Source organism: Lacerta agilis, chromosome 5 (genome assembly GCF_009819535.1).
Source record: "Lacerta agilis isolate rLacAgi1 chromosome 5, rLacAgi1.pri, whole genome shotgun sequence".
Lineage (NCBI taxonomy): Eukaryota > Metazoa > Chordata > Lepidosauria > Squamata > Lacertidae > Lacerta > Lacerta agilis.
The window spans coordinates 19,821,390-19,836,483 of NC_046316.1; the positions used below are offsets into that span (position 1 = coordinate 19,821,390).

The window sequence follows — 15,094 nt, forward strand, 5'->3', positions numbered from 1 at the left end:
GATGCTCGGAATTAATCAATTCAAATCAGATCATATTGAAATTGCATTAAGTTTTCCAGGTGTTTTTGCAAATACGGTAGGCAGAAAGGAGATGAACAAAGAGAGAGCTGAAGCAGACTGGGGGGGGGGGACACGTAACATGAATGGCTTAGCAGAAGTATTGCTTAGACAAGCCAGGTTCTTACAGAATTAATTTTTGATGCTCAGAAATAACGAAGGGTTGTAGCATGATTATATGCACACGTTGTCCCCAGCTATTTGACTTTGTCAAATGGTAAGGCCAACCCTGCTTAATGTCCAAATTGAACTTACGTAGTACATCCACTTGCATTTTCAACCTCGGCAGAAATCCAAGTTCAACCTGCAGGAGCTTATAAAGTTTGGTTAATCCTGGTTTAGCTTGTGCAAGTGGATATAAAATTCTCCAGAGCTGAAGCGAGGTCATAGTTTAGCAACTGGCTGTTCAAACCATGTTTACGGAGGCTTCCGCCTCCACAACCTGCAGTTATTTCTGCAGTTATTTCTGTAGACACTGGTACCATATTTCAGTGCCCATATTGTTGTAGCCTGCCCAGTTAGAGGGCAGGAGAGAATGATTTTGGGGATATTGGAGGTGTTTTTCATGCACTTCATAATCCTTGGCAATAAGAGGTGCTATAAAGCTGTGAAACATAATAATTTACTTTGTGCTGCTATTAACCAATGATCTGGAAATGCCCATAATTATTAAATACGCCGAGTTGTGTGTTTTTTTATGGAGCCCACTGAGGAAATCAGGGATAATTAAGCATTAATCACCTCCACTGTGAGCCCCATAACCCAAAATATTATCATATTATAATGATGGAAAAACTCACCTCATTCCCTGCTTAGTCATGTCAGGAACTCCACATAGTAAAATGCTCTTTACAGGTTTACTATTATTTACAGATCCAGGTGTTGCCCATTAAACTTGCAAAGGGAGTGGATTTTCAGGTCGAACGTTCTTTTCTCTCTTTTTTTAGCATATCGCTTTCTTAGCTATTGAAGAGGATTTCTTCCTAAAGCGCTTTTCAAAGCTCTGCAATTCCCCCCCCCTGGCTTTCCAAATAATTGCAGAAGGATGTGTCTTGTTCATTAGAGTCCAAGGCAACTCTGAGATGTGGACAACCCATCCCATCAGTGAGCAAGAAGTTGCCGGTCCTTACTTCTTCCACCAGAGATATCAAAGCTCCTTGATTTGTTTCCACCTGCTTGAACTTGGTCTTGCTGTGTTATCTGTTAAAATATGCCATTAAAAAAATATAGAAAAGTTATTCTCTGAGCAGAACTACAAATACACAACAGGATCTTTAGTTCCTTTCTCTTCAATCATTCACCATGCCGGTGAGCTTGTGTTTGGCAAGGCTGTTTGCAAGTAGAGTGCTCAGTTTTATATTGTGTTGCCTGTCTACATGGGAAAGAGCAGGTGCATTAGGTTGGCTTGGAGTTGTATTTTACAGCAGTTTTACCTTCCTGTGCTCCCTGTTTTCTTTCCCTCTCTCTCTCTCTCTCCAGGGTTCTGAGGTAATAACAGTCGTTGCCATTGATGGGGACCGAGGGAAGCCTAATGACATTCATTACCGTCTTATGAATGGTAAGTTTACAGGGTTGGTGTGAAATCCTACAGGAATACCCAAAAGCCATCTGAACTCACTGTTTAGTTATGGTTTCATATATGCAAGGGAGCCTATCAGATATAAAAAAACAGGTATACTTAACATTGCTTTGGCAATGTAAAAAGCTGTAAAGCTTATGTATTTGTTTGTTTGTTTGTTGAATTTATATACCGCTCTATACCCGGAGGTCTCAGGGCGGTTCACAGAACAAAATCAAAATATAAAACCACAAAATGTATAATGAAAATATATATTCGCCCTCACTGTGTCTAAGAAGGCACAGGCAGGCTCTAGGAGAGTCAAAAGTTTCTCCCAACATGGTGCCCTTCAGCCCCATGGTCAGGGATAATAGGAGTTGTACACATTGGGGGTGGGCATATCGGCCTCCATGGGACTCAGGTATAAAACTGCAAATGAAACATTTAAAATGTGTTGTAAAGTGCAATATACAAATGCGACTCTAGATGGCGACGGTAAGCTACGCCAAATCCGATGTATTTTTAAAAACATTTTTTAAAACAGCATTTTCACAGCATATATACACACACATGCATGTAGATTTCACCTACCGTATGTCTGCCTGTGTGTTGACTGGGTTAGGTGGTAGGCCTCTCTCTCCTCTTTTAATGCACCACATTTGGTTATGAGGATTGTGATAATCAGTGAACTGATTTTAAGCCACTAGGCAGGATTGCCAGTTGGCAGAGACTCTGTTGCAGGGGTGATGCTTGAGAGCCAAGGGCCGGTTTATGACAGATCATGGGGAGTACAATTGGATGAGAAAAAACCTGTCTAGGAGTTCTTAGTGGAGACAGAAAGTACTGTATATTCTGGCGTATAAGACTACTTTTTAATCCAGGAAAATCTTCTCAAAAGTCAGGGATTGTCTTATACACCGGGTGGAGAATCTGCAGTCGAGTATATCTCTAACTCTATATTTTAATTGGAAAAGTTGGGGGTCGTCTTATACTCCCAGTCGTCTTATACGCCAGAAAATACGGTAGTACATAGCCAGGCAAGGGGGAAAAACATGATGTCACAGTGGAGCTCTGATAGACATGGGGTGACAGGAGCAAACAACAAAAGTTTTCCTTTTTTCTTTTTTCTTTTTCAATTTACATGTTTTATCGTCTTAACGGATTTTTTGTTATACAGTCCCAAATGACAAAGGTTTTCAGTCCAGATGAACTAGCCTGCTTCCTTAACTCTGGCCCCTCCACACAGAGAATATGTTTCTACTTTTACCCTTGACAGCCAAGCTAGACATGATAGATTAAATCCATATGACTGTCTTGATTTTTGTTTTTAACTTAAAACTCTGTTAATTCAATCAGGGCAGTTTTGTTGGAAGGAGTTAGTCTATTATTTGAAGCTGCTATTGGTGGTGGGGTTGGGGGGGGGGTAGAGAGCCAAGTAGAGCATGGCTTTACCTGCAGAATATTTGCCCTCAAACTAAGGATTATTTCACACATAACTTTTATCTTCATATTGGGAAAAGGATGCATTTTGTAACGTCAAGCACCCGGTGTGTGAAGGATGGTGTTGAGAATGCCCTTTTTACCTGGAATCCTCCTAACTGGACCCTGGGGAGCCAGCAAAACCTGGCTAGCTCAGACTACAAGTGATGGCAGCAGACTCTGTTTGTCTGTTTGTTTAAGTGCCTGCTGACCCCAATCATGTATAAAAGTGGAAGTTGTGGAGAGAAAGGGGGGATGCAAGTGAGAAGAGCAGCAGGGGCGGAGGAAGGGGGTGTGGTGGGGGCAGACCACCCCTTCTGTTTTCACTGAGGGGGTGACATTTGGTGCGCCGCCCACCAGCGACTCCCAAGCCTACCCTGAGCTGTTGGGGGAAGGGGGCGGCATTCCCGCCTTCCCCCTTTGTTTTGACAGCCTGGGGGAGGCTTGATAGCAGGCCCGCCTTACCCATAGAGGCTAGTGATGCGGGGCACCAGGGTGCCAAGTTCTGTAGGGCACCAGGCGAGAGTCTGGGGAACACCAAACGAGCCCACTGAGTGAGTGAAGGTGCTGCACTGCTCCCGCTGATCGTCAGCTCAGTTTTTTTCCCTTTTAGCCTGCAGGCGCCGAATTCTGCAGGGTGCCAGAAGGCTAAAAGGGAAAAAAAACCAAGTCAACACTCAGTGGGAGCCGTGCACGTGCCCTCGCTCGGCGCAGGCCTGCTTGCTCGGTGTGCTGCCTGCCATGGCTACTGCAGCACGAAGCGGCCAGCTGAGCCAGGAGGTGCCGTGTCCAGCCTCCGCCTCTTTCCCACCAGAGGAGCCACCTTCCAGCTGCTGCCCACCTCCTCCAGCCCTAAAAACAGGCCGACAACTCTGGGAAAGGGGGGGGGGGTGCCGGTGGCATCTTTGCACCACGGCACCGATATGCTTAAGACGACCCTGCTTGGAAGTCCCGGGCGGGTGGCGCACCGAATGTCCGCCATCGGCAGCTCGCTCTGCCCCCGGCTGCAAGGCGCACACACCGCTCAATGTACCCGAGCGGCTATCCCATGCCTGGGAGGGCACCCTCCACGCCACGCCCCCCTCAGGAGTGCACCCACCCTAGGCAGCACAGGCATATGTTCCACCACTGAGTAGCAGGACCTTCCTTCCTCACTTCTGCAGTTTATCTCCTCACAAATTGTCTCCCAGGTATTGTTTCCCCCTCCCTGAAAGTCTTGCTTTCAGTTTTGGAGTCCAAACTGTGGGGGCCAAGGGAAGTGAGGTACAGAACTGGAATGGAAGAGTGCAGCTCCCTTCATCTGCATCCCATTTTTCTCTTCAACCCCCCCCCCCCCTTTCTCTGAATTTATATGTGATTGGGGCACGGCCCAGTTTCAAGGAATAGGTTTTCTGCCATTTGACTTTCAGTAGCTTCATAAGAATGACGTACAGGCACGCCTCAATCCGTTCCGACATTAATTTGCATTTTTATCTGGTCTTTTCCATTCCTCCGCAATCGGTTTATTTTGCACATCTTAGGTTGTACTTCATTATCAGCCAGTGTGAAAATACAGGGTGAGTCTTTTAAAAGAGGCCCCGTGGAACATGTGTACTCTGTATCCACAGGGCCTCTTTTAAAAGACTCACCCTGTATATGCATTTAAACTGCTGTGGTTGTTTTTGCATAGCACAAATCGGACACGCGTATCATGGCGAGTTATTTAAACTACCAATTACTTTCCTTACATGTTGTAACAACAGATGCAGGTTTTCTGCATGCTTGTTCTTCCTCAAGCTTTTTGTACCATCTCAGTCCCATGTGAGGTTTCATACCTGTTACCCAGTGGAATTGCAGGAAAGTCTAGTATTCTTATTGAAGAATAAATAATGCTAAACCATTGAAAAGAACTTTATATTTTGTATGCTGGCAAATCCAGAAAACACATGATGGACCATGCTCTGAATTATCTATTTCCACATAGCAATTAGGCAGTGAATAGCATGATATATGAACACTTGAAACTGCTATTGACTTCATATCCATTGTAGTCAAGCTTTCCTTTTCTGGCCTATGAATCTTGATAATGGCCGACCACATAAGTCAATCCGTGTTCAGTGTGAAGTCTAATGCCTTCTAATGAAGTCACAGTTATTGCAGATATTAGCAAAATGAGACATTATTGGACAGTTTTCAAAATGAGCATCTGTGTCAAATTAGAGAAGGAAACAGAGAAGAGTATCGATGTTGTTTTCTTTAATTGGATTTCCTACACTCTTAGTTTCAAACTAAGCTTGGCTGAGCCCCAGAACTTGTTTCATCCCTGGTATGAAAATTCTCCTGAACACATGGTGTTGTACTGAACATGTTGAATGTGCATGCACCAGTCAGGATCACATGCATGTAGCTCTGGTCAGAAAACGGGGGATAGCACTGATAATTTTTTTTGTAGGGTTTGAAGGGTAGGGGAAATGGGAACAGGGGCACACAACCTCCCTATGGCAGTGTCCCCAGATGTTGCACTGCTTGAGAGAAGACCTGAGTCAGTGAAATTTAAGGCCTGGGGTGAGATTTCTGAGGGACAGGAGCACATGATCTAGTGTGGGTAGTGCTGTGGTCTAAACAATGCATGATTCCTTTACTTTGTGGAAGCTTAACTCTCTGTGCATTTGTCACTAGCTAGATTGGACCAATTCTGGTATGAGAGGTAAAAATTGTAGTTGTTTAGAGATATGATTGGAAGAGAGACTTCTTTATGGCAGAAATGTATGGCAGAAATGGGGTTCTGTGTAACTGGGGACTAGACTCAATATTTTTCTCTAGCACCTTCATTTTTCTACTTGGCTGTGAAGAAAAAAGATGGTCACTCTTTCTCTAGGTCTGCAAAATATTCTTATTTATGTATGTATACATCACCAATTTTTATTTGCCGCTTTTTGGCCACATACAACTCAACAAGACAAATGCAAGCAATCCACATTGGTCTGGTGCTGGTTCTAGATTGGTTGAATCATGAGTGGCCCAGTTCTAGAAGACTAACTAGAACTAAAAAATCAAGATTTTAACACTTACAGCTGCCTTGAGTAGTCATGGGGGGGGGGGAACCAAGCCTCTTGCATGACTCATATCTTTTCATATTTTTTAGATTACTTGGAAGTGGAATGTTTAATACCTAAGATACAAGGATTTGGGTTTACTGCTTCTGTTGCCATTGTTGTTGTTGAGTACCGAATGCCCGAGATACAAGGAACTGAGTTTGTGGTTGTGGCTGTTGTGTGTTTTTCAGAAACATGTGCAGGAAAAGGAATCTGTGAAAGTTAAACTTCTCACCTACTTGAGCTTTGTGAGAGGTGTTTGCCGTGTTGGAGGATATAATTATGCCCCAGCAAATTAAAAGACAAGTGTTCTTTTTCGGCTTTTGCTTATGTTTTCACACCCGAGCAATATGGCATTCAAAGACGGGTACTGAGCATTTAAAGGGGACAATCTCTCACACAGAGAGAGCCCACATTCTTTCAGATCCTGTATGGAGTGCATATGCTTATTCCTCACTGGTTCCACTCCCTTGTGACATGATCCATTTCCATGTTGGTGGAGCCAACCACACACAGAGGGATTGGCGCAGGAATGCATGCAAGTAACTTGTACTAAAAAGGGAGGGTAACATGGAACTGCCAATGGGAAACTTGAACAGGCCGCTCATTCCCAGCAATGGCCCGTCATGCTCCAAAGTGGGTTCATGAAGCACACAGAAAAGTAGCAGGTTCTACTAAGCCCTATGCTAACCCCTCTTCTTCTTCTTCTTCTTCTTCTTCTTCTTCTTCTTCTTCTTCCTTGGCTATCACTCGTAGCTGAGTAAGATTGTCTTCCATGAACACAGTCTTAACAGTGAGCCTGTAAGTGACTGTGGAGACCAATTCTGGATCCACACATCCTTCCACAGTGGGGACATAGGTTTCCAGGTGGGAGTTGATCATGGTGAGGGTTTGCCAAGCATGCCTTCCTCTTAGCATGTTTCTCCCTTTCGTCCTGAGTTTGAGCATCTTCAAACTCTACGACACCTTTGGAAAGGGCTGTTCTCCAATTGGAGCGCTCGCAGGCCAGTGTTTCCCATTTGTCGGTCTTATACTACATTTTTTTAAAAATTTGTCTTGAGAGAGTCTTTAAACCTATTTTGTTGACCACCAGCATTATGCTTTTCATTTTTAAGTGACTGTGGAGGTCACTTCCATTTTTAAGTTTGGAATAGAGTAGTTGCTTTGGAAGACGATAATCAGGCATCCGAACAACACAACCAGTCCAATGAAGTTGATGTTGAAGAATCATTGCTTTGACACTGGTAATCTTTGCTTCTTCCAATACACTGGCATTTGTTTGCCTTTCTTCCCAAGTGATGTGTAAAATTTTTGTAACTACTTGCTATTTTGTATTTTTGTGCTGTCACTTCAAACAGCGGAGCCATTTGACTCATGGAGCACCCATTTTAGTAAACAAGCTTGTTAAATTCGTTTATACTGGCATTTGTTGGTGGTTGGTAATTCCTCCAGTAAACAAGACAAGATTGGTATTTTAAAAGTAATGGTGTCCATTACAATATCATTTGTGGTATACAGTCAACTCCAGATAAGATCCCCAAAGCGATATTTCCATGAACAAACATGTAATCAGGAAGATACAGGTTCACGTGTACCTGTGTATTTGCACAAGTAGGATGGAATCTACACACATATAAAAAAACCACTGTGAAAATGCTTTAAAATGTTTTGAAAAATACATTTGATTTTTGCATAGCTCACTGTCGCCATCTAGTGTCACATTTGTACATTTCACTTTGCAACACATTTAAAACGTTTCATTTGCAGCTGTGTAGATGAGTCCTGGGTCTCTTAAACAGCAGGTCACATGTTCAGCATGGTTGGGAAGCTATTTTCAATCAATATAACTTCCCAGTACTCTGGGTATGGCCAGTGGTTGCTCTGCACAACTAGTTACCTCTGACTGCAACTGGATTGGAGCGGATTCTTTTTGAGGGTGCTAGAAAATTTGATAGGTATATTTATGTTTTGTAACAGGAAGTGAAGGCTCGTTTGAAATAAATAACGCAACTGGAGCCATTTCTGTTATTAAAAGCCCAATTCAGCTGAAGAAAGAAGTCTATGAACTGAAAATTCAGGTATTTGTCTTACTCTCCTGCTATAAATGTTTCCCCTTACCACTTCTGATGGATCTGCAGTGTGCAGAATTTCAACTACTGCAAATGTAGTGCCCTCTTTACATAGGAGAATTGATGCATATTGCTGTTTTCTGCTATGATGCCAATTTAAAAAAACAATTTTCTCCGTCAATGCCAATTCTACCCGAAGGGTCTGATGTGCTAAAGAGAAAAGATCTGGATTCTTTAACTAGTTTAATAGGATTGATAGGAATGCATTGTTCAAGTTATGCAAGTTTGTTCACATATGTAGTATGTATTATGGCTAAGCCATAGGTTAAGCCGTCAGATTTGCACCAGAGACTCTGAGCCGAGGGGCTAATCCAAGAGTCAAAGAGGGATGCACAGAAACATAACAGAACCAGGAAGTCCTTGTTGATCAGGAAGCCAAGTTCTTTCTGTCCAGGAGGACCAAATGGTCAGAGTAGGTGTGAACTCGAGAAATATTTCATTGTCAGGAACATGCTCTAATATATAGGGCAACTGTACACAGAGCTGACAGTTCCTCATTCCAGCTGAATATGCTTAACATCATGCAAGGCTGGGGCTGTGGGAAGTTGAATCTGGACCTTCTACCTCTGGTCAGCCCTGAGGCCAATGGTGAAGAGCTGGAGTCTCTGAAATCTCAAATGCAACCAGCAAAAGATAGTGATATGATCAAATTCTAGAATTGCATGCCGGATGAAGCATCGCAAGCAGGAGGGAGAGCCCATGCAAATCCATTTCTTCTTCACTGCAGGCTTCCGAAATCAGCCCGGAGGGTGAGGCGACCGCTCACGCCTTCGCCACGGCAACCATACGTGTTGTGGACCTCAACAACCACCCGCCAACGTTCTACGGAGAAAACGGGCCACAGAACCGATTTGAGCTCACAATGTACGAGCATCCGCCGGAGGGCGAGATTCTGAGAGGCCTCAAAATTACCGTCAATGACTCAGATCAGGCCAGTGTGATGTTTTTGTTTTGTTTTGTTTTGTTTACCTGTCCTTTCTTGCCTCTCTCTTATACCTCCATTCTGGGCCAGCCCAAGACATTTTGGCACTTGAGGCGAACCACAAAATGCTTCCTCCCTGCCAGGGAAGATCGGGGTGGTGGTGGTGGTCAAGATCTACATCAGGATCTGCTGCCCCTGTGGATCCTACCATCTGAGGCAGTTGCCTCATCTTGCCTCATGGGTGGGCCGGCCTTGATTCCATACATCTTTTGTTTTAAGTATCACAGCACTGAAAACTAGGTGCTGGTGACAGCCCACAATCCATTTGTCTTCTTGTCCTGCTTGATTTCCAGGGGCATATGACATTTGTGCCCTTGAAACAAAATGCTGTTAATGGATGAATATTTTGTTTGATTCAGCAAGCCTTGTCTTCTTAGTTTGACTGGGTCGTGGCCTTTCTTTATTGCATTATTGCTGATTTACTTCATCAGCCAGTGGAAATAATACTCAGTGCTTCCCCACTTAGTTTGTATTTTTTATTTTAATAACAAACAAACCTTTATTGTCACTACACCACCTGTTTTGCAGTGAAATTAAATGAGCCCCCCTCCCCCCCCATACACTCAGTATTGTTCGCACTCTGTGTGCTTGTCGGAAGTCAATTGCACCACTATTTCCCCCCATTCTGGTCCTGATCTTTCTGGAGCATTGTTAAAGCTACTCTACCAGAGCCTTATTTTGAAAAATAAGCTCTCTACCCCATATGCAGTGAGCGCTGTATTGTTTAACCAGATGAATGGGATTCCTTTAGGTTCAGTACAGTTTATTTGATGTGGAAACTATGGCAAAGGTTGCTAAGGAGACCTCTGTAATAGCTTCCACCTGAGCTAACAGGAGAGGAAAAGTTGAGGCCTGAAAGTTTAATACACATGAAAGGACTGCAATTATTGAAAAGAAAATCTATCCCATCAACATGTAGCATATACTCAGTGTTGTGCTAACATGGCTGCATTCTGCTCTATATAAAAGTCAGCAGGTTCCCTGCCAGCCTGCTGCAAAGGGATAAGTAACTGCTTCTGAGGCAGCCAGCCTCGTAATTGCTGCTTCTGCAGTTGCAGAAGGCAGCAAAATTTAAATTAACTGCTTACTAATATTACGGAGCAAGCAGAGACCAGCCAAAAGTTGTCACGGCCGGTATATTTTGCACAGATCTTTTGTTTGCTACGTTCTTCTCCTCTTCCTATCACAAGGAAACCATGCAATTTTCTTTTTAGCTTCAAGATTGCTTTTTAATTTATATTTATATTACCAGTCCCTACCCAAAATTGATCACTGGTTCCACCTGCACTTGTTTGTTCCTCACTGGAGCCATCTTTGGGTGTTCAAGGGGAAAGTTTAGCAGCATTCACTGGCCCCAACCAATGTGCATTGTCTACTACACCCAGGGCCGTCTTAAGGAGATTGGCCGCTGTGGTGCAGTGATCCCTCCGGCGCCCCCGGCATACCACCTCTCGCGCTTGCCGCCCCTCGGGAGGGGGGGGTGGGTGAGCAGGGGATGAGGGGTGTGGCGCTGGAGCGGCGCGGGGCTCTGCGCACCCTTCCAGTGCTCCCGGGATGGGAGGCGAGGGCGGCGGCTCGCAGCCCGCCGGGGACCGGCATGGGCGGCAGCGGCTGCGCCGCTGGTGCGCGAGCACCCGGCCGGCAGCCCACTGGCATATGATCCTTCCGGCGCCCCCATGCATCCAGGGGAGAGCTCTGGCGGCGCAAGCACCCGCCCGCCCGTGGGGGCGGTGGGGAGGCCTCCGGCGGGGCCGTGCTACTCCCCCCCGCTTGCTGCGCTCGAAGACGGGGCTGTGCCGCCGGCGCGCAAGCGCCTGCCCGCCCACCCACCAGTGGGGTCAGGTTGGGGAGGGGGCACCCGGTATGCCGGCGGGCTCACGGGGGCGCCCCTGGGGGCCCGGCACCTTGGTGCACCGTGCCACCAGCCAAAATGGATGAGACGGCCCTGACTATACCTGAGGGCAGCAGGCTAGCCGATAGGATGCAAGGCAGACCATGTAGTTTTAGTAGTAGTAGTAGTAGTAGTAGTAGTAGTAATTATTTATACCCTTCCCATCTGGCCAGATTTCCCCAGCCACTCTGGGTGGCTCCCAACAGAATATTAAAAGCACAATAAAACATCAAACATTAAAAACTTCCCTAAACAGGGCTGTCTTCAGATGTCTTCTAAAAGTCAGGTAGTTGTTCATTTCCTTGACATCTGATGGAAGGGCGTTCCACAGGGCGGGTGCCACTACTGAGAAGGCCCTTCCCTGTAGCTTCACTTTTCACAGTGAGGGAACTGCCAGAAGGCCCTCAGAGCTGGACCTCAGTGTCTGGGGGTGGAGACGCTCCTTCAGGTATACTGTACCGAAGCCGTTTAGGGCTTTAAAGGTCAGCACCAACACTTTGAATTTTGCTCGGAAACGTACTGGGAGCCAATGTAGGTCTTTAAGGACTGGTGTTATATGGTCTCAATGGCCACTCCCAGTCACCAGTCTAGCTGCCGCATTATGGATTACTTGTAGTTTCCGGGTCACCTTCAAAGGTAGCCTCATGTAGTAGTCCAAGCGGGAGATAACTAGAACATGCACCACTCTGGTGAGACAGTCTGCAGGCAGGTAGGGTCTTAGCTTGAGTATCAGATGTAGCTGGTAGACAGCTGCCCTGGACACAGAATCAGCCTGCACCTCCATGGACAGCTTTGAGTCCAAAATGATCCCCAGGCTGCACACCTGGTCCTTCAGGGGCACAGATACCCCATACAGGACCATGGAGTCCCCCACACCTGCCTGCCCCCTGTCCCCCCAAAACAGTACTTGTGGCACACAGCTCTAGCCACTCCTCACCCCTCAGCATCTGGTGCTTGAGGCAATCACCTCACCCTACACACAGCCAGGCTGAGATGTTTTGCCACTTGATGTCCCCCATAGGTCTACCCCTTCACCATATCCAGGGCCCTGTCCCCTCCCCAGAGCAGCTGGACCCTCACCACTGCCATGTGCCTGCCTGTCACACACTTACTCAGGGACGGACCTGCATTTCAGGGGGCCCAAAGCTTGAGCTGTCATGGGGGCCCCTTCGCAACCAGCAACGAGGTCACAGAACCGCTGCAATCTTCTCCAACAGAGCTGTTCCACCTCAGGTCGTGACACCATCTGTGATGCTGACTCCCAAACTTTGGCATGGTTGAAACATATGCAACAATTTGCAACTCAGGTTGGCCCTACTAGACCCAAATGTTTGTAAGCATTGTGGACCACAGACCCTGAAGCTTCAGCTTCATTACTTTCATAGTAGATCCACTGCTGCGATTACCATCGCATGGCCTTCCTTCCTTGCAGGACTCCATTTGGAAAATGGCGCTGTTACAACTTGGCCCCGCATAAGGTTGCATATGACCCAATCATGTCATCCTCTCCTCCTGTTGTCTCGTTCCTTAGGGATGGGCAATGTTGTAAGGACAATGTTTTCAAGATGGAGCCCCGCATGGAAGGGTGGGCATGCATACAATGGAGCAGAAGGAGAAGAGTGGTTATGCAGCAGAGGAAGAAAAGAAGGCCGACAAGCACAAGAGGCAGATCTGTCACCTCTCTCAGCCTACCACCCTGAGGCAAGAGCTTCATCTTGCCTCATGGGTGGGCTGGCCCTGACCATACCTAATTGTATTCTTCTCCTCTCATAAAGGTGTAGTGACTTATTTCCAGAGCAGCAACCATATTAATCTGGAATAATAATAAAAAGACCTGTGCCACCAACCTAAGGCCCACTCCCAGTACTTTCTTAGCAGAAGGAGGGGTAATATTCAAACACGTCGCTGGTCAAAGAATATGGAGGTGTACCTTGTACCTAAAATGACCCATATTTAGGTAATCGGGTCATTCTGAATGTTCAGCATCTCAGAGCCTACCTTCCAGATTATTCTCACACTTAGCCAACCTAAACTAGGTGCTCTTCCAGTGTGACTGGAGGGATAGGCAAGCTCCCAAATCTATTTTTATCAAACCCACCTACGTCTTGTGAGCCAAAGCTTGGGGAGATTACTTCAGAAAGCCTCTTAGTTCTCTCTCAGCCAATAGCTGTTGAATCGAAGATACTAAGCAGTCGTTCTTGCCCTCTCCTCTCATTCTCCCCTCCACGTGTGGAAAGGGAAATGCCGACTCTGTCCCCCAATTTCTGCATGCTGTACAGGGTGGAAGAATGGGCCCTATTCCATGATAACAGCAGAGTTCCTGGTTGTGAATGCAGGACCTCTGCATGTTCACTTATGCAAGCATACTTTCCATTTACTGTGCAGAGATGGGTAGCTGGAAGGCCCATTTAGGTCAAGAGCAGAACCACCAATAATGATCCCACTACTTCTACATTAATTGTGGGAAGACTAGGATTTTTTTTTTACATACACACACACACACACACACACACACACACACATGTCTCTTCTGTAAGGAAATCAACAGTACTGTGTTACACGCTACGATACATGAATTTGTCGTTTATTTTTTAATGCCGGCTCTTTCTTCACAGGGGGCGAATGCGAAATTCAACCTCCGGCTTGTTGGGCCAGGCGGCATTTTCCGCGTTGTCCCTCAGACTGTGCTGAACGAAGCGCAGGTCACAATCATCGTAGAAAACTCTGCTGCCATAGACTACGAAAAGTTTCAGGTCTTGACCTTCAAGGTATTGTAACTTCATGCTAACTTCATTCCCGCTTTGCCATTCCGATCGTTCATCATGAGTTAGAGCCCAATCTTCTGAAGTGGGGAGTCTCTTGCCCTGGCCGACTCTCCCTCGGTGTTTTAGAACCCTGTTCTAAAATGTGCAGGAAGCCTCTGTGGGTTTACAGCAGGCTTCCTCCTTCAGAAAATTGCCCTCCAACTCCTGGAGGGGGATTGGAATGGTGACCGTGGGGGGGGGGAATGCTGCATCCAAAATACTACGCAAAGGGTTAATGCTGCAGCACAGAATCTTGGGATGTCATATATACAGTGCTTTTTTCTGGGGGGGGGGACACAGGGGTACGCATACCCCGAAACATTTTGTGAATCTTTGTCCATTTGTCCATTTACTGTATTTATTTTCCCCGATTTGAACTATAAAATGGCGGTTTTCTTGAGTCAAAATGAGAGTACCCCTAAACATTTTTTAAAAAGAAAAAAAAAACACTGTATATCATATATATACTGAAAAACAATAAACCGGGTGGTGATGCAATGGCTACTTCAACAGACACAAGATAACATCTTGCCCAATGGCAAAAGTAGTTTATTTCCAAAATAGTTTTTCATGCGGCTAAAATTATAGAAGCCCTTCCGAAGTGTGTCCCTTGGCTCATTTGCAAGAGCCACCTCAACCTACCTGATTTGCAAGTATATTGCTGTCTTATTTACGACTTGTTTCACCTCTCTGTTTACGGCAAACAGTGTTCTGGCTTGCATACGTAAATCTCAGAGTGGGGGGGGGGAAGAGGTGATGTGTGGATATTTCTGCATCCTGGGAGAGGGCTGGATTTGATGACCGTCTGCTCCTTTTGAACCCTGTCAAGGGCCCTTGCCTGTTTATTTCATGGGGTGTTGGGCGAAAGAGGTGCACATGGAACGCAACCTATAATTATTCCTGTTACAACTAGAAAATTCTCAGAAGGTTATAAAGCACTTCCCAAGTATGCAGGGTAAGGAAATTACAAAGCGTGGCCTCATGAATACTAATTGAATTCAGCATGATTAAGAGCACTGCCGTAAACACCAAAGGAAGTAATTAAAAGAGAAAAGTGTGTGTTTCTTTTTACTTGAGAAATTGTTCACTTTGTCTCTGAAAAATTATTATTATTATTATT

General features: G+C 45.6%; 1 protein-coding gene across 1 annotated transcript in view; it reads left to right on the plus strand.

Annotated features, from left to right (window-relative positions):
• Positions 1-15,094, plus strand: part of CDHR1 (cadherin related family member 1) — a 52,183-nt gene that overhangs the window by 16,771 nt on the left and 20,318 nt on the right. The window contains exons 9-12 of the mRNA XM_033148780.1: positions 1,537-1,615; positions 8,146-8,246; positions 9,025-9,228; positions 13,786-13,938. Of these exons, the coding sequence (XP_033004671.1) occupies positions 1,537-1,615; positions 8,146-8,246; positions 9,025-9,228; positions 13,786-13,938 (537 nt within the window). The remainder of the gene's footprint in view (positions 1-1,536; positions 1,616-8,145; positions 8,247-9,024; positions 9,229-13,785; positions 13,939-15,094) is intronic.